Source organism: Tyto alba, unplaced genomic scaffold, assembly GCF_018691265.1.
Source record: "Tyto alba isolate M040663 unplaced genomic scaffold, T.alba_DEE_v4.0 Super-Scaffold_21, whole genome shotgun sequence".
Lineage (NCBI taxonomy): Eukaryota > Metazoa > Chordata > Aves > Strigiformes > Tytonidae > Tyto > Tyto alba.
The window spans coordinates 20473246-20496739 of NW_024881295.1; the positions used below are offsets into that span (position 1 = coordinate 20473246).

The following is a 23494-nucleotide window of genomic DNA, read 5'->3' on the forward strand; positions in this document are numbered from 1 at the left end:
AGTCCACTCATTCACTACAAGTGATCCTCTTGCAACTCTGCAATTAATTCTCATTTTAAATAGCCTAGGGACAAGTTTCAGCACCCCATGGTTTATTTCCCGTTTCCCAATGATTTCCAAGACCACGTTTAGCAACAACCGTTCCAGCTCCACGTGAATCCCTGACAACATCCCTCTAGACCAAAACCTGATCACTTGCCTCTCGTCTTACTCTTTGATCAGTTATTAGACCAAGAATCTTCACCCACAGGCCAATGCAATTTAGTTTCTTCTAGACTAAAATTAATGCTGTTCAGGGAAAAAAAAAAAACAACCAAACAAAAAAATTAAATGCAAATACGTTATGTCAATCAGATCACAAAATAAACAAACAGCTTTGGCAGAACTAGAAGGAGTGTGACTAAATACTGCAACTTCAGCCCGTCTCCAGCCTAGAGCAGTTTTACAGTCAGGCGTGGGGACTTGTCTGCATATCAATAGTAAATCCAAATCCCTAGAGGATTCACAGTTATCTCTCAAAGCTCACACGTATTGGAAAATAAAGCACTAGCCACTCACCCCTAAAGCTGTAACGTACCACAGCTCTTGCTCGTGGGTTAGGTCTTGATGGTCCAAAGAAGGTAGCTGTACAAAGATAGTAGTTTCGATAATTTCTGGAGCATTTCTGGAGGTTGAGTTGCAAGGGAATGACATGCCTTATCTACGTGTGCAACAAATACCTCCCTTTCTTGCAGATACAACTCCAATACTGTATAAAACAGAGGTAGCAGGCATTGCTCAAAGTATTATCTGTGTATATTTAGCTTAAATAGATTTAAATATTTTTAGATTAAATGCAATTAAAGTGTGCCTCAATAGCTGCTTCCACCAGACTGCTCAGACACTTAACGCTGCCTTTCAGCTACCAGGTAACTCTGACACCGTAACTGCCCCAACACCACTTCACCAGCAAGGCCAGCACGTCCCAGGCGTCTGCAGGGAACTGGAAATGGCTCCACAAATGGGAAGAGAAGCGAGGGTGCTCACCGCCTCTAACAGCACAAAACTGGGTTGCTAAGGAAGATCCAGCAAAGAGACTTAAATTGTTTTAGCCCACTGGTAAGGCTTCACGGGAAGCACTCACGATGAGGGAAACAGTCTGACAACTCGGCTGCATGTATTTTTTTTTATACCTGCAATTCCCCTCAGTTCACTGGGCTGTGCAGACAATCATTTTCTATACAGCCCAATAGCTCCATTTGTTGTCTCAGACTTCTTCCAATTTCAAGCCCTATAGACTTCAGTTCCTCATCATTTTACAAGAAGCATTGTAAATCTATTCAAATTTGCACACATCTCTAAATTAAAGTGCACTTCTGAAGCTTTTCTTTCTGTCTTCCCTTAAAAGCATCAGCATCCCCGCTCTGAGAGGAAGAATACAACTACAGCTCTTCTGTGTCAATGATTTTGATCATAGAAAGGAGGACAATGCAGACTGAAATTTGTTTTCCATAGAAATATATTTAAACAGCAAAACAAAACAGTTATAAAACAGAGATCTCTCTCCTATGGATGAAAGGAAAAAGTTGTTGCTAGAACAGTTTTTTTTAGTGCAAGCAGCACAGACTTTAAAGTTTTCCTGGAAATGATAAATAGGACATAACAGCAACAAGGGACCACTGTGCTAAATGAAACAGCTATAACCTGGGTACGCCTCATGGAACAGAAAGTACCATGGTTAACTATGTTTGAACCCTACCCCTTTGCAGGGCTGAGGTAAAATTGAGAAAGCAGTCCAAATGCATGCCAAATAATTCATAAGAGAACTGAGCCTCATATTGACCAGGACCAAGAAGTAACTGAAGCCCAGAACACTTGGATTTGTTGTGTTTAGGAACACCAACACTGGTATCAGAAGAAACATTCTCAGAAAACCATTTTCTTCCCACATAGAGAATGGCAAGAGAGGATGCAACCCAAGGAAAATGTTAGTATACATCAATTCACGGGTTTATTGACTCTATAATGACAGCAGCTTTGTGTTTTCCCATAGAATGAAATCCTAAACTGATCAAGGTCCCACTTTGTTTGGGTAACACCCTTTCCGCACTATACAGCAATTAACCATGTATTTACAAGTTCACCAAAATATGAGCTGACCCCTAACGCTGATGAACTTCTAAGCAGTAAATAGTGAATAATCACTTTTGTTCTGTAATTAATTTTAGGCACACCATTTATGTAAGTCACATCCCAACACGAGGTCTCCGGGCACAGTATGATTTATAAGAAGACTCAAGGAAAGAAAAAACCCAACTCAAACCATATCGCTATGCTACCATTTCACATGCTAATTTTCTCACCTAAAACATCCTGCAGAGTGAACAGTCCATATTAGGTAAAGCAGCTATGCAGAAAGGTCATCCATCTACTTTGCTTTGAAGCAGATGAGATCCACCTGGAAACATACACATGAGTGTATAGGAAAGTGAACCAAAACACGTCAGGCAGCCCCTAAATACTGCGCTGAGATTGCCTCCTTGTCTGTCAAAAGAGAAACCCCAGGCGCTGCAGCTACATACCTAGACCCAACAGCCTTCCTGAGAGAGGCTGGTGAATTGCCAATATTGCTAGTGAGACATCAAATCCACCCATTTGAGTAACAAGAGCTTCCACAGCTTCTCCCATCGCTCACCTCCTGGCCTGAACTCAGCCCAGCTCACCCAAACCACGGGAGTTAGTTCCCAGCCTCATCTTTGGGGACATGAGGGGGGCACTGCACCTACATAATGGCTTTCCCTTCCGACAGAGATCTGTGCCATCAGGAGCTGCTGAGTGTTTTTAGTGCTAATTTGCACCAGCCACACCCGTTCTGACACCACCCGCCGAATACAGCAACAGGAGACACATTCCTGTTTTAAGCAGAATCTCAGACTTCACATTCACCAGGAGAAACCCAGCTGTACACTGTCTGCTCTGCCACTGTATCAGTGTCTTTCCAAAATATCCAGGTAACTGGCTGTTTCTCTCCAGTGAAGGGGCATAAATCTCAACCTAAAACTCCATAAAGCCTTAAATATACCAATCCCTATACTTTCTCCATGCCCCCACATCTCCAGTGCTCTTTCTAAGGGCACAATCTTCAGCTTTAAAATAATCTTTTCAAACCTAATTTAAAATAGCAGTTTCTCACTCAAATACAGGGCCACATGAGCTGTTCTCAGTTCCTCACAATTACATACTTATTCATCAGAAAAGCAAGCAGAGAAGGGACACAATAAAGCATTTCAGATGCTTTCTTTAAATCAACATAACAAATAAAGATCTTTGGCAGCAGAGCACTGCCCTCCTTGTAGGAGCTCCTCTCCAGCCAAAGGACTCCAGTGATTCATCCACAATTCAGAAGGATTAGACCAACATTTCCTACCCTGAAGCTGAGGGAAGACCTTGAGTTAAGGAAATTTCAGTAAATATAGAAACACCTGGTGAGTTTCATTCACGCTCTATGCAGGCAAGGCAAGAGTAGGAGTTAGGCAAAGGTTTATTACCTCTGTGCTGCTTTTGATTAATTACAGTGAAAGTGCACTCTTTCATTGACTATTTTAAAGTAGAATAAGATTATTACAGGAGAGACTGATCCCTGAGAAATTACAGAAGACACGGATGAACCCAGATACTCAAATTTCTACTTTACCTCCCCCGTGTTCCTCAGAAATTCTCTCTTCTTTTTCCTTTCTTTTCAACTGCAGTAACACTCTGTTTAGATATCCTCACTGAAATATCCACAGTGACTTTTATTTCTTGGAGAACCGCACAGCTTCAGAGCACATCACTACATGTGAATTTAGACCATTTTTGCCAGCATGCATTACTTGACATTTAGAGAACGTCACCATGATACATAGTCGCTGGTGCACCGAAATCTACTTGGAGATTTTTGTCATCCTTTATAGTCTCTACCAAATACTTACTCCTCTCCCTTTTTTCAAATATGAATTTACTGCAAATGAAAACTTCCCTGCTGACAGGCCTATGAAACACTCTGCTTCTCTAAAGAACACAGGGGCGGGCAAACGGATAGAAATTTCTACATTCAGCTTTATCTCAGTGTGTTGATACCACCACGTAAAGGGATCGCATCCCCCCTAAAGGAAGGGAATGCTCAGGGTTTGAAGTCCGCTGAGTTCTCCAAATGCCAGCTGGATTGCCGTCTAACATCAATGCTGCTGAGAGCAGGGGGCTGCAGTGGCATCCAGGAGTTGTGAGCTCCACAGATGCTCCCAGACTCCTTTAAACGAAGTCACGGCACGCGGCACACTTAACGCTTTCGTGTGCTTGCAGCGTTCAGCATGGGCACAAATACTTATCCGGAGTTTTAAGAGAACGCGTCCTGTCTGCACTCACCTTTAAGGATTTAGTTGCATCAGGGGGTTTTGAGACCATTTAAGGAACATTTGATGCAGCGTCCCACTGCACGCAGATCTCCCAGAAATCAAAGACTAAGGATACCCTGATGAGCTACGCTATCCACCTCCAGGGTGAGATACAGAATGTGTGCACTGCTTAAGCTCAAGACAAACAGGAGTTTAGGAACCTACTGTCTAAAATAAGCATTCCATTGGCAGGACAGAAATGAGAGCCAGCAGAAATCACATTCCCTTTCTAATTGTTGTCGTCATAATTTCATGTTGTGTACTCCAAGTCCTGACACATAACTCCAAGAAAAAGCCTTCTGAAAAACCTAGCAACTCAGGTCTACCACCCCACACAGTCCTCCTCCTGTGTTCAGGTGTAATCCCACGTCTGTGCAACTTCGTTCTTACAAAGCCTAACAGGTGTAAGATTCCTCCTTTCAAATGACGTGGTAATTGGATGCCAGATTTATGCCCGGCCAGCCACTGCACCGCGCTACCCCGAGATTCTCATTCCGCCCCCCTGCAGCGACAAGGCAGCGTGCCCATCTCCAGATTTCCGGGACCTCGCTGCTCCACTTCGGAGGTAGATCCCACACTGCTCCTTTGTCAATTGTCACGAACAGCTGCTGATTTTTCAGGATATATCCCGTGTCCTCATCAGTACCTCTGCTATTTCACACTTTATTCCCTGCAGTAACCCGAGATGAGTATCATCCGGTCTGGGTGATTTGCCACCCCTTGCGTTCTCAAGTTGCTTTATATAAACCAGGGACATGCAGATCAAAACTCCAGAACATTAAGAGTACGTAATACAGAATAATGTTTTGCTCCTGATGTAAAAGTCTCAAATTTGCATGCAACAAATATTTCCATATGAGGTGAACAACTCTATTTTAAATTTAATCATACTGGAAAACTGAAGTTCACCTCAAGATCACCACACACACACACACACACACAGATCAGAGCTTGACATTCTGAATCTGACTGCAAACTGCTGCTGTCTGAAAATTTTGAAATATGAAAATATAATCTATGAGAAGTATAGCTAAATTCAAGATTCTCATCAGATTTCCAGCTTCCTCGCTGGTATTTCTGATCACTTCATCCCATCATTTAAAAAAAAAAAAAAATCCCACAGGAAAAAAAACACAACACAAAATAAACAACAAAAACAACAACAAAAATAAAATTAACAGTAGCATAAGTCTAGGTTTTGGGTAACCAAGAACTGACACAAGAGTTTCCAATGTAGAGCAATTGCTACCTTTAAGGAGCTATGGCAAATTAGACTTCCAGTTACAGACCAAGTGGAAAAAAATGCCTTCTAATTGTCTGTAGAGCTGTAGTTAATAATTTGACCCATGTCTTTACCTCTGCTCAGAAGCGACTGAAGTTGTTAAAAATACTCAGCCTAAAAATAATTTATGAAATGTTGACCATAATTAACATATATATGCATTTTACAGATGAGGAAACGAGCAAACATATGCTGTATCCACTGTTTCCAAAACAAGGAAAACAAAAATGTCACTTCCTATTACTTATATTTTCAAAGTGATTTTGAAGTTAAAAGTTCAAACAGACTTGAAAGGGACAACATTTTCAAAAAAGACTATGTACCCAGGCTCCGCAAAAGTAACTTATTGGTCTCAACACAAGTATCCAACATTACCGCCTTAAAAAAAAAAAAAAAAAAAACAAACAAAAAACACAACAAAGGCAATATAGTAAATTTTAACTTTACGCACGTTCAGAAATAACATTATTTCCACTAACAAAGTCCCAATAGCAGCAGTGAAGCATTTATCTCCAAAGGGAATAGCACATCTAGCTGTGAAACAGGTGATGCAGGTAACAGCCAGAAACACTCCAAACTGCCAGACCCGGGCGCATGTTCAGCATCCCCTGCTGCCCCTTTTCTCCAACAGTTACTCCCAATGTTGCAAGCGGAGACAGGGAGTCTCAGTTCTCTTTTTTGTTTGTGCTTTTGGTTTTTCTTATGGTTTCGCCTTATTGATCGTGCCAGATGAGCTTGACTGCAATAAGCTGACTAAAGAGCCTTCTGAAAGCATGCATTCCGACAGCACTGCTCTGCATACAAGCACGAAACCTTCCTGGAAACTGAACCCCCAAAATGTCTGGATTTGGTTCAAACATTCCTGCTTTTCCAGTTTATTTGGAATTTTCCAAGCTTTTGACTGCAAGAGCGGTCTGCACCTCCCATGAGGACCAGCTTTCCTCCTGGGCTCCTTGCTGCTTGGCTAGAGGCCCAAAGGGAATACCTATGCCCAAGGGAATTCCTCGTCCCTCCCCGCGTACGTCTGTCAAAACCTCAAGAGAAGACTGGCGAAGGGCTACGCTGATGAGACACAGTCACCATGCTGAGATAGAATGGCAGAGACACAGAAGCAGAGAGATAAAACTGGAAAACAACAAATCACTAAACTAGTACTGAAGGGAGCGCTTTCTAATTCCCTCGAGAGGTTTCAGCAGAGAAAGGAGTTTTGTTTTTATCTTAGTGACCAATATATTAGTATTAATCAGTAGTCATTAGAAGACACTTTCGACTGGAAAACAAATGTGCTAGGAAAGGAAGGACTTTCTAAATACTATAAATCCAAACTGAGGCACAGTTCTCACACACATAACACTAGCATTTTCCCCACCGCCTTGTAGATATGTATTTCACTGATAAAATGACTGAACGTTCAAATAGAAAAATGTGACTTCAGAAGTCCAGTTCCTCCATGTGCACACTTCTATTTTCCCTACATGGACAAACGCAACACGTGAAGGACAACATCCTCCAAACAAAACCACAGCATCACACACTTCTGCCAGGTCAACTGTTACTTTGTTCTGGAGAATCCATTTTCAAAAATAACCTGAAGCTTGGAAGCGTCTTGCTGCAAAAACAGGATACAATCCTACACAAGAGCTGAAACCAGCGTTGGAAGATAAGTTCTTTAATCGATTGTCTGAAATATTCTGTCTTTATCAGATCAATCTTAAATTGCTACCTGAGGGTAGAGAATTATTCCCCTGCCTCCTTTAGAAATGACAAATGAAAGCAATTGTCTGTGGTGGGAAAGGGAGAGAACTTTTCAGGTTTCCTCAATACATGTCAATACGGGATTAATATAAACCTCTCCTTGAATACCTCCGCGAGTGATCTCAGAGTCAAAAAGTCATTTTTCTGTTACAAGAATAATAAAATGCACTTAGCAAAGATCGCTGATTAACTAGTTTTTGTACAGAAATCTATCTCAAATTAACACGATGAAGTTCCTTCGCTTTCATAATTAATGAGCATTATTCAGTATGAAACTTTTTTTGTTGTTATTATTTTGTTTTAAATGCGACTGATGAAACAAAGTGCAACAGAACAGCAGGATTCCTCTGGTCCATGCTCAGTGTGACGCAGAAACTGCTGTGAAGGTCACACAGGCAAATAACTTCCTGCCATTAGCGTGTGCCTAGAAAATGAGGGACAGGATCTACAAAGGCAGATGAAGGGGGAGGAAAATCCAACCACAGAGCAAAGCAGAACTTCAGAGGAACCCACGAGAGCTTTAACTGAGACTGATCTAAAGCCCCTTGCAGATGATGGGAGTCTTTCCAGATCCATCGGGAAGCACTGGGTGAAACCCTCTGCATTACACGGCAGAACTCTGCTCGGTTTCGCAGGCAAGTTGAATTCCTGGCCCCTTGTTTGGCAGAGGTAGGGATGCTTTTCCAAAGACTGGGTTAACCTTTGACAGGAGTACTATTACTTCATCCTCAGCCAGGAAAAACTCCAGGTTTTCCAATGGAGACCCTTTCAAAGCAGGAGGAAAGGGTTATGCGTGGGCACCCAGGAGGAAGGAATTACAACCGCCGGGTGTGAGAGCCACCCAGCAGTGAAGAGAGCTACTGTCTTCCAGAAGCCAATTCAAACATTTATTACCATAGCCCAGAAAAGTGCTGCAACTGGTGGCTACAGGCATTTCTGAATGCCCACCGTTCCATCCCTCCCATCCATCCCAAAGCCCCTCTTTTCTTCTTATCTCGGTTCTCCAGCCCTTTTCCACAGCACTGCATGTGCACTGTGCTGAATGCCATGAGCCAACACGATCGAGTGCAATCAGTGAACTGCACTGAATACAGTGCCTCTAAAAACATCAGCAGATACAACGCAGCATCACATGTGACAATAACTGTCATTCTCCACGTATTGTTAGAGGAAGGAGACCTAGAAAGCTTGAAACGTATTCAGTGCTTGTAGACCACAGTCAAACGAGACGGATCATTATGTCACTGAAAAGCTTAAAATTCAACAGTTCCTGCAAGAGCCCACTTACCAGCTATCCAAGGAGCCTGGCATGGACAATTTGCACCTGTTCTGTTTCCTGCTGCTTTTGCAAAATAAATCCATGCATCCCACACTCATGACTTCCAGGAAAAGTGAAAAAAAAAAATAAATAAAAAAAAAAATCTGAAAGTCCAGCACCTCAGAGAGCAAGGCTAGGTAGGAAAACAGAGAGGTGTTCAATTTTTGAGGAAATCTTCTCCGGTTTCAACTCATAAGCCCCTTCCCCTGCCTCCCACCACAGGATGTCAAACTAAATCAGGGAAATCTAAAGCAGGAGGAAGAAAAGAACAAGTATCAAAGGCTAAATCTTATAAAAGAAATGGCGCTCGCGAGCTGGTCAGTATGAGCCTGCTGAAATGATGTATGGCTACGTGGGGAGCCTGTATGTGCACACACATGCACACAGACGTCAGACCCTTCCTTGGATGTGGATTAGGTGGCAGATGGTGTCAGAACCTGAGCTGCTGTCAAGAGCAGAGTTCATGCTGTCCTGCTCCCGTGTGCTTAGAGAGGAAAGCAGCAGAGACGAGCCATTAAAAAAAAAAAAAAAAAAAAAAAAAAAAAGGCTGATAAATAGCTCACAATCAGCTTTGTCATTGGCGACGGGTGGAATGACACCCCTTTGGCTTCCTCCCTTTCCTCCCCCCCCAAGTCCTTACAGGCAAAATCCTCTCTGAAGTAGAGACAAAAGAGGAAACAGAGACACGCAGTCTACAACTGCGAGAAATACCAGAGGCTCAGTTTTTCCCAGGGAAACTAGAACCTGCTATTACTAACCCAAATATCAACACCTGGGACAGAGAGGGGGTGAGAACACTCAGCTTAAGATCTATTAAAAGCAACGGGGTGGGGGGAACGCACAACAAAACAAAAAGACAAAAAACCCCAACACCCACTGCCTTTGATTGCCAACACAGTGAAAATAAATGAGGGAAATAACATTTGGGAGGGATGTACCAGCTGAAAGCAGTCACAATGACTTTGTGCAGACACCCCTGTTATTAATAATTATTACAGATAATAAGGGGTTTCAGGCTGAGCAAAAGGATCTTTTTCAGTTCCTAAAACCTCATCTCTCCCTGTCCTGTCACCTACCTCCTCTTTTTCTCTCTCCTCTGACCACCTGCTTTACATAGCTTTCCTTGTATTATCATTGGCTTCATGGATAATTGAAGGCTGAGCTCGTCCAGCTGATGCTAAGAAAAGAAGGACAAGGTGGTTAGACACACACCTACTATAAATAGACACACAACATGGCCAGCGTTTGCCAACATCTGATGACGCCTTCTCTCCTGGGTCCTAAAGTTAGCTAGTTTCTGAAAGTCAGGGAAGCAAAGGAGAGCAAGGTAAAATGCTTTCAATTAATTTTGCAGAGACTGAGGGGATAAAAATAAGAGTGGGGCTTTATATTTTTATGACACGCTAAAAATACCCATTTTATGAAACCTTCGCTGTAGTTTGCAAAGCACAGTTTAAAAGCTTTTTTTTTTTTTTTTTTTTCTTCTTAAGCAGCAACCGTGAAGCTCAAAATATTTCACTGGTGCTGGGGGGTCTCTGCCGATAGGGGCTGGAAAGGGTCACGAGAAGCTCTCTCTGCTGAGCGCAGCGCGTGGGAGCTCGACGGAGAACAAAGCAAAACTCACAACGGCACCGAGTCCCAAGGTACCTCTGCAACGCGCCAGCGCTCGTGCTCGGGAGCTCAGGGGGTGAAGGCTGTCCGTCGGGGAGTGCAGGGGAACCACAGCCACCTCTGCACGGCTGGCGGGGGGCACAGGCTGCCTCGGGCACCGAGCCAGCAGCAAAACTTCCAGCCTCAGCACCGGTTGGTTCCGGACACTTCTTGGGCGAGCTCCTGACCCGTCCTTGAGCGGGTAATGCCAGAGGGTAGGCTTCCAGCTGGAAAATCCTTAGCCTTGCTTGGCTCGTCCACCAAAGGCTGGGGCAGGTACACTGTGCCACCACGCAGTTGCTTTTTGCCTTCACCTTCTTGCTGATGAGCCTCCCCGCTGCCCCTTCCAGCCCTGCAGCAGAGCCAGTTACCTTTGACAGGTTGGCCCAGACCCTCCAGCACGACTCAGTCCGCCGAGCACGCACAAAGAACAACCTGCCTTTCAGAGTAACCTGTCTCTCAGGAGCCAGGTGGTATTTTTCTGCCTTTGATCAGGAGAGAAGTGCTGTTAGAAAGGTTCCCTGGGGCATTTCTACCTCTGGATGTGGAAGTCAAGCACAAGCGCGCACACGCCTGCTCACAGCGTGTCTTGTCTTCCTTTTACAAAAAGCTACCCCAACGTCGTGCAGGCTCCAAAATTACTTGCTCCTGGATTGGGGCAACTGTTCATCTCTTTTTCTCTCAGTCATTGTGTCCAGTTGCACTTTGCAGATCATATGGATTATTTTTTTTCCCCAATGTAAAATGCTTATTTCTAGAAATTCTTAGTGCCTTTCCTCTACAAACACCAATATAGGCTGTTTCTATTTTCCAGGTCTCACTCACTGACAGCCAGCTAAGCTTCATCAGTACAAATAAGGCAAGCAGCAGTTTAAAATTCCTTCTGACTAAGGAAAGCAGCTGCAGCTAAGTATTTCCCCAGCACATGCTGAGGAATGGGTGCTGGTTTTGTCTGCGCAGTAGCTACCTCCCTTTTCAGAGCTGATGAACTTGCACATGCGCTCAGGTCTTTCTCATTTTCTTTCTTGGTGGTAATCTCAGGCTGAAAGCCATTTTAGACTGCAGGATTACAGCTATGTGGAAATAAGCAACTGTTTGCCCTAATGCTCAATCAAATATCGAGATGGAGAAAATCTGGCACCTCCAATAGAAGAAACCATTCGTCTCCCACCATTTACCGTGGCAGACCTGTCATCACACATAGACCGTTCCCAGTCATGACACAAGAGCAGTATCTCAGACCACAGGGAAGGGGAAAAAGAAGAGAACTTGAGCCAAGCCTTCGTGCAGCTCTGTGACAGGCAGCAGTCACACAGCAAGAACAGTGGTACAAAGCCACGCAAGTTTGAGGAGTGGGAGGAGGACTTTTTCTTAAAAAAGCTCCAGAGATCTGCATAAGGTGGAGGTTTCATCTTGAGAAATTTACAGCTTGAAGCTACCATGAAAAGCTGCATCAGGAGCAAGAGAAAAAAACTCCCTTTTATAAAATTGCTTACCTAGCCAGTGCTGGAGGGCAAGCACACTACAGGGGAAACAAAGACGACAAGAATTCAAACAGCTTTTCCTCTCACCAGCCAAAAAACACACACTAAAATGGAAGCTTTAAATATTTAATGTCCAAAACAAACAAAAGAATTTCCCAAAACAAGACTGCTGGTTCAACACAACCCAGTAGCACTCATAATTAAGACAATACAGGTTTTAAACATGGCTGCACTGATACCAGTTGGGGAGAGGTAAAACCCAGTTAGAAATTAAAAGATACAGGTTCACTTTACAGTAGCAGGGATCAGGAGGCAGAGAACAACTGACCTTCCTCATCTCTGTTACACTTGCACAGAGTGGTTAAGGCCACCAAAAGTGTGGGAGGCAGTTTAGCAGGGATCGGTGCTAGCAGTCTCAATAGATCACGCTATTATTTTGAGATTCTGTAACAGAACAAATTAACCGTCTTTATAACTCTTGGCTCACACTTTAATAGATGTTATAGGCTGGAAATACCATCTTGCATTCCTTTAATTTCCTCCTTACAATGAAAATCCACTATCTGAGCCCTCGGGTGGGGAGCGCTGGTGCCGTTAACCACACAGTCAAACCCTCTGCTGATTGACTGGTGCCTTGCTCATACACCCATGACCGAAGCAATCACCACCCTGAGATCAGAAATGCCTTTCCCACGAGCTCAGACCGGTAGAAGCCATTGGGATTTTCCCACATTTCCTTATAGCACATGGCATTGTGCATTTCCCTGAGATCATCTTGAGTATTTTCACCCCGATTCCCACTCCTGCATGGACCCAGAAGGCTGGCAATATCCAGCATCTCTCTTGACGGCTCCTTGTGGCACCGAAGAGTTTTTCAAATGTTCTGCTAAAGGGCTTAATCTTGCTTTGGGGATATAAGAATTCTTTACAAATTGTGATACAAGAAAATTTAGATTTTTTTTCCCAGGAAATTCAGACTGTGCAATTGTTATATGGCTACCTGGGATCAAAGTAACAGGACTCAAAGACCAGCACAGTCCCATCCAAGTCTTTATTCTGGCCCCCACTTTTTTTTGCTTTTAAATCTCTATTTTTTTTCCCACCATCCTTTCAAAAATTCAAAAAAAGTTTTTGACAAGCACACAAGCCTGCACACCTCACACAAGCAGAAAGGCATATTTTTCTGTAGACTAGGTGGATTGACTTCCACTCATGTTCAGCCCACCACCGAAATTCTGCGTTTCAGATGCAGCTCAAATATAACACCTTATTTTACTTCAAATAGGGCTGAACACCCAGAAGTTACTACTAATGCAGAATCCCGGTGCAGAGTAGTGCACAGAGAAAACAGGAATGTAAGGTTTCCAGATGAAAGGAAAAAGTAATTATGCTTTAATTGGGAAGTTAAGTTGGAGGAGCAATGCACTAAAACCTGCTCCTGATGGTGACAATGGCAGGAGATCGTCTGACTGCAGGTCAGAAGGGGCAATGTGAGATATCGGGTAGGCTGAAACTAAGCCTGGGAAAGGGAAGCCCTGCTTAGAAATACAGTCATTTCAGTATTAAACTCCACATAAAGGGCTCAGTCTGCCAGACTCTCTGGCTGGATGAAGACCCCCGAGGCTTCACTCCATCTACTACTTTCTCAGTCTTTGACTAGAAATGCTCTAAATGGGAAAATTTATAAAAGGTCTTGGAGGCAGAGGGGTTGAATGGCTGCAACCCCATCTAGAAGAATTCATTCATGGTGCTTACAAACTGGAGCACGTATTTGGCGCTTCCCTCTCTCTGACAGAGTTTAGCCACAAGTGAGTGCATAGGGTAGGTATCACAGCTTTCCTTAATACGCTGGTTTGCAGGCAGAGCAGAACAAGGGAGAAATAACATGCCGCAGGCTATACTCATGAATTCATTCAGAGTGCAAGATGCACTGAGGTCTGGTGTAGAAGTGGTAGCATTTCTAGGCACATCACTGTTGCTGCAAGAACAAATCTCACGGCTCTGCAGGAGAATCCCATACACCTTCTTGGGTTTTGCCGTTACCGGCTGGGAAGATCAAGCCAACAGACATTTCCCTATAGCTCTGCCTGCCACAGCTTGTCATGGCTGCCCCTGGGCAGTCAAGACGAGCAAAAAGAGAATGACAACAGGTAGTTTGGGCATTGGTCGCAGGACAAATTTAAAGCAATATGGGATCACGTACGGTACGGTTCAGTCTGTCAGCCACTCAAGATACACAGATCATATCTGCTTCTTGAGGACAGCATTAGCTCCTACCACTAAATTGAAGTTTTAAAGTCAGGCCTTTGTACAAATTACTCAAAAATATCTATGCTATCCGGTCCTACGTACACCAGGGGTATTCTCTGAATAGCAGGAAGGCATTAGAAACTGGAATTAAAGTGCGCCCTGACCCCAAATTTATGTAGCAAATGTATATGGGCAGAGGCAGTGTGGAGGGCATTCTTCTCAGCCTGTCAAGACAGGCACACCCTGTAGCTGTGGAAATTTCATTTCCTTTGGGAAAGGCATTTGTGCCCTGGCTGCCTACTTCCATGCAGATGGAGCTTTTTACAGGTTCAGGGGAATACAAAGGTAAGGTTCTATGGCAGCTCACAGGAACACGTCTGTCTGAGGAGCTCCTGATGGCACAGTGTCAGCAAAATAACACACTGTCACCCTTGGCTTTTGTTCGGGTTTGTTTTGGTTTGTTGGTGGTTTTTTTTGTTTTTTTGTTTTTTTGTTTTTTTGTTTTTTTTCCTCTTCTCCATTCTCCTTTATTTTATCACTTTTTAAATATATATATAGCTCTTTTTTTTCTGAGCTTTTTGATGTCCACAGCTTTCTCCAATTAACCTTGGTACCTCCCCCCATTACTTCTAGAAAGTAATTTCTAAAAGTACTTTTAAAAGTAAAGTTATGTCTCTCTAAAAACTTTTGCTTTCCCTAGGTAATAGAACATTTTCTCCTCCTTCCTCTGCTTCCACCTTTTGGTATCCTCCCCACACACCTCTCTAATTCAGTATTCTCATTATACATATTTTCTTTGCCTACCTTCCTTCTTCCACCTTCTCCGCTAAACCTCCCCCCTCCCATTGCCATACAAATCTCTCCCTTTCTTATCCTGTTCATTTTCTCCACTAACCATTCCTCCCTTCCCCTTTTATCCTGTTCAGTTCCTACTCCCCCATTTTATTCCTACCCACATAGCATGCATTGTGCCTTTCTCCCCCCACCCCAGTTTCAAACCTCCTCGTTATATTTAATTTTCCTGAATTCTATTCAGGTTCTTGTATCATCCTTCTCTAAGCTCAGATGCTTCCTTCATGATGTTACTGCATATTTCCCATCTCCTACCCCTTTCCCTTCCCCATTCACCCTCCCCACTTTTAACTATAATAGGATAGGTCCTCTTATTAGAAGCTATGACCTATCAATATTCTGGACATAAGTTTTTCTAATCAGGAATAAAGCCCCTGCATCCCCTCTGTGCCAGTCACTTGTCTATAAACTCCATGCACGTCTCAGTCCTGCTACACGCAGTCTTCTCCTGTCACTCATCCTTCATGTGCTTTCCTAACCAGGGATGAATCATGTAATTTAACCTTTAATAGCCAATACTCACAAAGCCAGGCACACACTACATTGCGCAACTCAAACAACAGCTTTTGCTGATGGGACAAGCTCACCGCTTGCTGTTGACTCCACGAATACAAAAATCATCCCGATTTCAGATTTCATTAGCAGATTGATTGCCCGAGTGTCTCTCACACCCTTGCCAGCACAAGCTGGTGCGTGCCTGTGTGTGCACACCTCAGGGAACGCTGCCCTGCGTCCACTGCTCAACGGTAACGTGAGCTCTGATGGAAGCTACACCAACCACCAGATGCCAAAGGACAAATGCAATTCTTGCTCAGCCCGAGGTGTGGGTTTTTTCCAGTAGACAACATAGCATGATTATAATGAGTTATTAAAATAAAAAAATCAAGAAAGTGAGATCAACAAACAAAATCCAATTAAGGAAATCACTCAATCAACCTCCCAGGGCTGGGGTTGATCAGGGAGTCATTCAGTAGGACCTCCAATACAGAGCCTTGAAGTTGTACAAAGGTGGTTATTTTCCATGCTGTGCTGATCTAAACAAAAGCTATACTTAACCTCCTTCAGCCTCCTCTCACTCCCAGAATCAAATGACTACATGCTTTGGCATTTTAGCTCCAAATGGAAAACCCACAATACCTGGTGAAAGATATTGTTGTCAGCAGGAGGGCTGGCATCAAGCAGAGAACAAACACAAGCACCAAGCACCCAGGCTCTTGGATCTACTACAGCACTGTAGGCAAAGAAAAGCCCAACCAAAACTGACATTTTAAGTTTTCTGCTGAAAGAGCAAGCTTCCACATACACTTATCCCCTCTGATTTTAAGATGGGATGGTGTGAAGGCCAGAGAAAAAAGCTGATCTCCAGGCTTCCTCAGATCTGAGAAAAGCAGCGTGGCTCCTAGGAACTCCCAGAGTAGGTGTAACAACTAGACAACATATCTACAAGCCTTAACTAATGCCCCTTCTGCACTTGCCATGCAGCTTCTCGGGTCTCTCCATCTCCCCCTCATCACCTGCCATCTCCCACTCCTCTCCCCCAAACCACAAAGAGACAGAACGTAACTCTGGACCATCTGTAAGACCCTCTGCCTCGTGACTTTAAGACCTAGTTAAACTAACACACAGATTTTTGTCCTCTGCCTTTAGTGCTGGTTAACACAGAAATGTCATTCTTCAGCAAATGAGCTGCTGCTGCTGCATCTTTTTAATCCAAAATGTTGGGGCCTTGTTCTAAACCATTTCATCGCCCCCCCCACCCCCCCTCCCTAAATCCTTGAGGTGCTTCTGCTGGTAGCCAGTTGCCATAGGAACCCTAATCTTTATCTGTTTTGCTTGTTAAATAAACTGGCATCAGTACTCTCCTTCATGGGTTGCTCAGTCCCTCTCTTCTCTTTAACCCTTCCTCCCCAAAAAAGAGATCAAAAAGAGGAAAATATATTTAACAACCCTCCTTTCCTCCTCTCTTCCCTTCCCCACAGCTCCTACGAGCTTTAAGTCCCAAATCCAGAATTTGGCAGAAGCAGCCACCATGATGCAGAGGGGTACGTTTAGGCCTGCACGTTCTCTGGATTCAGCAGATAGGAGAGGAAGCAAAGCCAAAACGGAGAGCAACAAGTAGGATAACACAACTTGAGAACCAAACACTGCAGTGACAGAGACACCTAATCCTGATTACTTCAGATTAAAGCTTTCCAACGCTTCCCATGACACCTCCCACCTCCTGCACTCCCCAACATCAGCCTTGTCCTACCTCGTTACACTTAAGCGGTTCAACTTTAACATCATTAATGGGGGGACAGCCCTGAAAGGATGTTTCAGAGCTGAAAGCTGAAAATGGAAATCAAAGCTAAACATACAAGAAACACCAAAAAGATAAGGTGTTGGCAGTGGCCTAGAGCTTTTTAACATGAAGCAGGTTTTTTCCCTTCTATGGACCAGAGATCTAGGCCAGAATTATGTAGGTCGCAAGCAAACCTCGTTTCAGCTGGTCTTAAGCCAATCCTTAGAAGGTGATAACTCCCACTCAAAGACACCTTTTTTTTTTTTTTTTTTTTTTTTTCCCTCCCCCCGCCATGTATTGGCTTGAAAAAGAGACAAGGAACTGAAGTGACAAGGGATGCTGGGTGAAGGAATAAAGCCGTCTGGCTTTGTGTGCACGTGCAATAGCCTGACCATGCTTTCCAACACAGCAGGCTTATCCATATGCTAAAAGTAGAGATTCTGAAGATGTTCTTCCCGTCATAACACTTTCTAGTGCAACAAATACCATCCAGAGAAAGAGTGATCCTATCTCGTTCATTCGCATGGAAGAAAAGACCTGGAAAATTAATGGTGTCAGGAAGGGGAAGAACAAGCAGAAGGGGAATCTCAGGAGGTTGGCTTCCCACTGCAGTCAACACCGAAGTAGGCTAGCAAACACAGGATCCTATTTACCTGAAACTGAAATAACTAAGTAACCCTTTGTTCACACCACAACCAAAACACCTTACACCATAGCAGAGGCATCAGTTTCATGACGGCACACCCAGGGATCTTCAGTGTCTGGTCACTGGCATATGGACCATGGTCCTCATGGACGACTTCGCAATGCTCAGGCTGCCTCCAGAGGATACGGGCACAACTCTGAAAGCAGCTGGACAGCTGATTGCTAGCTAATTTGAGTCTTGGGCTGGCCTGCGTTTAGCTGAAAGATCCAGCAGCTCCAGCAAGTCAGCGTCAGAGCAACGGCTGCTGTTACAGAGTGTTTTACAATCAGTTGCTCTATCGCTGTGCTTTGCACATAGGTCCCCTGCTTGTCCAGCATGCAGGGATGCTCTTACGTCCCTATTTAGCAGGACTGCAGCTAGGCTTACCCCCACTCTTTTAGAGATATACCTTCCTAAATGAGCAGCCCTTAAATTTAAGTTCAGAGTTCAGGCATAATTCAGGTGAAGACTCAAACATCCAGCTCGCATTAACGCAAACTTTACCCGCACTAGTCCCTACTCTGCCAAACTATAATCTCTTAGGATCCAGACACTCAACATTCTTGCTACTTCTCACTCCCAGGAGGGTTGAAAATAGCACTCAAGCAATCCTCTCTGGAGATATTTCAGTGTCCTGGGTTTAAGTGAGTGGCGAGGATCTTCTGGTAGCAGAGGAGGGGGCTACAGCAGTGGCCTCCCCTGGCTCCAAGTCAGCTCCACCTCTGCACCAAGGCCGAGCCAATTAGCTGCGCCTCTGCAGTAACATATTTAAGAAGGGGACCTGGGAGGAGGGGTTGGAGTTGTGAGGAAGAGTTGCAGCGTCTACATGAACACCAAGGTCAGTGGAAGAACAAAGAAGGAAGGGGGGGAAGTGCATCAGAGCAGACACACACACACACACCCCGTAGCCTGTGGTGAGATGGCAAGGGCCACCTCCCCCCTGCCACCCATGGAGGTCTCTAGTGAAGCAGATACCAACCTACAGTCTGCAGGGGGCCCCACACTGCCACAGGTGACTTCCCCTGAAGGAGGCTGGGACTCTGTGGGAAGAAGCAGCTCTCCACTGTTGTAGTTCAGTGCTGGGACGATTGCAAAAGGCAGGGGTGTCCCACGCCAGAGCAGCTCAGGAAACACCACATCCCATGGGAGGGACTCAAGCCGCAGAAAGTTTGTGGAGGACTGTCTCCTGTGAGAGGGGGACAAAGTTCCAGAAGTTGCCCCCCTCCCAAGACGGAAGAAGTGGCAGCACTGACTGCACCCCCCCATATTCCCTGTCCCCTCCACCACTCTGGTGAGGAGGTAGCGAAATCAGGAGCAAAGCTGAATCCAGGAAGAAAGGAGGGGGTGAGGGAAGGTATTTTCAAGATGTGATAATGCTTCTCACTGTCCTACTCTGTCTGTTATGTAGTGGCGGTGTTAGCATCTGTATTAAATTTATGTTCTTTTTTTCTTCACCTAATGAGTCTGTCTCTTGCCTGTGACCATAATGGCTGAGTCCTCCCTCCCTGTCCTTATCTGGAATCCTGAGCCTTTGCTTTTTTTCTCCTTCTCGGCACTCGGGGGGGAATGGGGAAGTGAGCAGCTACATGTGCTCAATTGCTCTCTGAGCTCAAACCACAGCATTAAGCATGTGGGCTCAGGCCCACAAATAGAAGAGACAAGTGAATAAAATAGCATTAAGTTCAGTTAAGGTTCATTCATATTCTGGATGAAGATGTTGCAAATTCCTACTTTAAATGAATCCGTCCTCTATCAGAATTCTCTTTTCCTTGATAAACATGGTCCTTGTTCTTTAGGAAAGCAGTTTTTTAAATTCAACCTAAGTTTCCTCTCCCTCTCTACATTGCTTTTTGCATTTCTCCGCAAGGGTTGCTTTTTTGAAGAGTTGCACACAGGAATCTCAAGTGACTTCGCTAGCCCCTTTTTAAAATGTATATTCCAGGCTGGCAGAGTGCACAAATCAGCAGTAAAACATTGTGGGGGTTATTTCTTCTGCTTTAATCCCCATGAGCCTCCCACCTCCAGTTTTGCCGAGAGATTCATAGCTGAACAACTTTAAAAAGAAACTCAGAGGAAGCTTGATTGTTTTAACTGAGTTTGTGTCTGAACTAGAAAGAGGTGGCCAGGGACCGAGGGGGAAAATTGTGCAAGATTTATTCAGTAAGCATTAATCATTTGCTGTTTATTCAAAATTAGACTTCCAGTCACTCAGGTGGTTTGCATGCTCTATTTTCACAAACTTCACGAGGTAAGCCCAGTAATGAAATAGGCAGGTATTACAAAGAACTTGAGGGCTTCTACACGAGAGATTGGCACAGCCATTTTCACTGCTTTCCCCTCCACAGCTCAGCCCATGTGAAATTTTCACAGGGTCCTCTTCAGTTTATGAATCCCTGCTGCACTGACTTCTCTGCCACCACCCCCACTCCCTCAGTGACTCAGACTTATTAAGATAACTTTTCTTTTTCTAGTTCCTCACCTCCAACACACTCAATGCATTAAGCCACATACTCCTCCACATATGTAAAATCCTCCCCCAACCACCCTCTCTCATCCAACTTTCCTCCCACAGTTCTTGCACTCCCCCATACTGGGATGACAGAGCCAGTCAAAACCCACCCAAATGAGCTCAACCTTTACTTACACTTCTGGCTTCTCTCAGGCAGCTCCTTCTGAGCTGCTGCTTATAAACACCGGGACGAACAGGCCTGGGGTAGGAGTATAGACCTCTTCTTCCCCCCGCACAGCTTTCAGCGAAATCAAGGCTTGTCACATCAAAAGACCAGCCACGACCAGGCACACGGTGGGGAGAGCACACAGTTCTGCACTGCAGCTAAGCGTATGAGCGACATAAGAGTTCTGAGTCTGACCCATAGGCTTGCATGCAGACCACAGTCACGGATGGCATGCTTTGGACTGGCTTTGGAACCTACTGGTTCCTTACCGGGGCGAGGCTTTGTCCCATTGTCGTGGTTTAGGCCTGATTGACAGCCAACCACAATGCAGCACCTCTCTCTCCCTTCCCCTCTGGCAATGAGAAGGGACAGAGAGCCAGGCTTGGGGTTCAAGATAGGACTGGGATGGGGGAAAATCCCCCTTTTATGATCATGAGCAAAAGGCAGACTCGTTAGGGGAAGAAAAAAAGAACATACATTTATTACAGACACTAACAACACATAACAGAGTAGGACAGTGAGAAGCATTGCCACATCTTGAGAACACCTTCCCCCCACCCCTCCCTTCTTCCCGGGCTCAGCTCTGCTCCCGATATCTCTACCTCCTCCCCCAGGGGCGCAGGGGCAGGGAATGGGGGGTGCAGGCAGCGCTGCCACTTCCTTCATGTTCGGTGAGGGGAGTGTCCAAAACTTGTTACCCCCTGATCCATCGTGGTCCCCCTCTCACGGGAGACAGTCCTCCACACACTTTCTCTGACTTGAATTCCTCCCATGGGCCGCAGCGTTCCCCACACTGCTCCGTCATGGGTCACTAACTTCCTCCGACTGGATTCCCTCCCACGGCTGCAGCCCTTCCCGAGCTGCTCTGGCGTGGGACTCCCCCGCATGCTGCAATCCTCCCAGCGCTGAATTACAGCAGCGGGGCTGCCTTTTCCCACGAGACCCCGGCCTTCTTCGGGCACAGAACCTTGATCATCAGAGCAGGAACAACAGGCCATAAATCAATGTCTGCTCCACCGTAGATCTCCATGGGTGGCAGGGGGGGCCACCCTGCCGTCTCCCCACAGGATACAGGGGGGTCTCTGCTCCGGCACACCTCCCCCCTCCTTTCTTCCTCTGTTCCTCCACTGACCTTGGTGTTCATGCAGCTGCCCCAACTCCTCCTCACAAGTCCCACTGCCCGTCACCACGTCCCTTCTTAAATACGTTATCGCAGAGGCGCAGCCGATTGGCTCAATTTCCCAAACAGAAGTGGAGCTGACGTGGAGCTGGGGGAGCTTCGAGAAGCTTCTCACAGGGGGCCGCCCTGATAGCCCCCTCCCCTGCCACCAAAAAACTCCACCACTTACTCAACCCAGGACACCCATGAAAGAAAAGGGATTTGTATGTCACTCTTTACCCCTGCTTTAAGAGGTTTCGGGCAACAAAATCTTCTCGTCAGGATTTAGAGCCAGCAGGTACTCTAATACCCCACAAGACTACAGCTGCTTTGTAGACAGCGTTGCTTGGGTGGTCACTGTAGGCATACCGGGAGGCTAAGACAAAAAAAAAGAGTCCTTCCAGCCCCTGGGTCCCATTGCCTGTGCTGGCAGTAGGGCCACGAGCTGCAAACACACACTGGTATGGAAAGGGAAAATGGGGTTTTGCCAAAGCCGTGGATTTTCTCAGATTAACAGCTCTGCTGCTTCACAGGGCTCTGCGCACACGCTCACACTTGCGTTTGGGTTCCTGCTTTTCCCTGACCAGCAACATGTGGGGAGGAGTGGGATGTGCATGCGGGAGGAGGACACGTTCCTGGCATTCAGGGATACGTGTGGGGGGAGTTGTCTGCCTGGATCAGAAGGAGACTGAGGAGGCAAGAGGCTTGCTGAGCCGTGGGTCGCTGGGGTAGGAATGGGGACAGACTTCTAATTCTGGCAGCATCAGGTGGGAGTAGAGAAAAATGGCTGAAGAGAAGGTTGAAGCAGGAGGAGTGCACAGATCAGATTTACAAAGGGAATCTGCATCCTTTGTACCAAAGGTAGTCACTCTTAAGTCACACTTTTGTACTGATTAAGAGACAGTGTTCACTTCTGAAGCATACTTCTGTGCATCTTCATTTCATAACCACCAGCAAAATGCTGGAAATACCTGGAGTGAGGCTTCACTCTCTGTGCAAATTGTCTTTTGCTGTTTCCCTGATCTACACAGCTATATTCGATATGCATCACTTCTACTCCACCATTAAGGTCTTTCTTGAGCAAAGATTTCCAGATCTGACTGATCCATGATGTGCACAAGCAAGTGACCCCTGCTACGGACCTAGGAGAGAATTTGAACTGTGTCACATCTCAGGTGAAAGATCCTTCATTAATTGCACTGCAACCCTCCCAACCACCTTCTCCAGTCGAACGGGTTTCTGGTTTGTCCTGCACTGGTCTGCTTTCTGGATAACAGGAGTTGGATTCATTTTGCTCCCCACTCAGAGGCAGGCACGCAGCATTTATCTTCTCCGTGTCCTCCAAATGTGCATCATAAACCTCACATGTAAAACACCAGAGGAAAACAGAGCTAGGGAGAAGACACGCAGCAGACAGGCTGCCCTCTCCACTTCTTCAGTTTTTCTGTTGGGTTGCGTATTTCACACTCTGGAAAGTTGCTGGATTACTTTGCTCAGAGATGTTTAATCACTGTAATTATGGGTCCTGATAACTGGACAGAACCATCGCATGTTCACTGTTCAGAGAACAGTTCAGGCACCAGCAGCTAATCCAAGACACCTCATCTTTAAGCCTGAAGATGTAATTCCTGTGAGAGAAGGAGATACCAACATCTGGACATATACTAACCTAGGCCTCTGTGAGGAGCTGC

At 45.2% G+C, this 23494-nt stretch overlaps 1 protein-coding gene across 4 annotated transcripts in view; it reads right to left on the reverse strand.

The window, feature by feature from the left end:
* The window catches only part of DGKI (diacylglycerol kinase iota), a 217958-nt gene that overhangs the window by 165936 nt on the left and 28528 nt on the right, over positions 1-23494 (reverse strand). The window contains exon 1 of one of the 4 annotated variants that reach the window (XM_042795526.1): positions 8738-8824. The exons of the other annotated variants lie outside the window; for them this stretch is intronic. Coding sequence (XP_042651460.1) covers positions 8738-8811 — 74 coding nt within the window. The 5' untranslated portion in view covers positions 8812-8824. Of the gene's footprint in view, positions 1-8737; positions 8825-23494 lie in introns of those variants that run through there. 4 annotated transcript variants of the gene reach the window in all.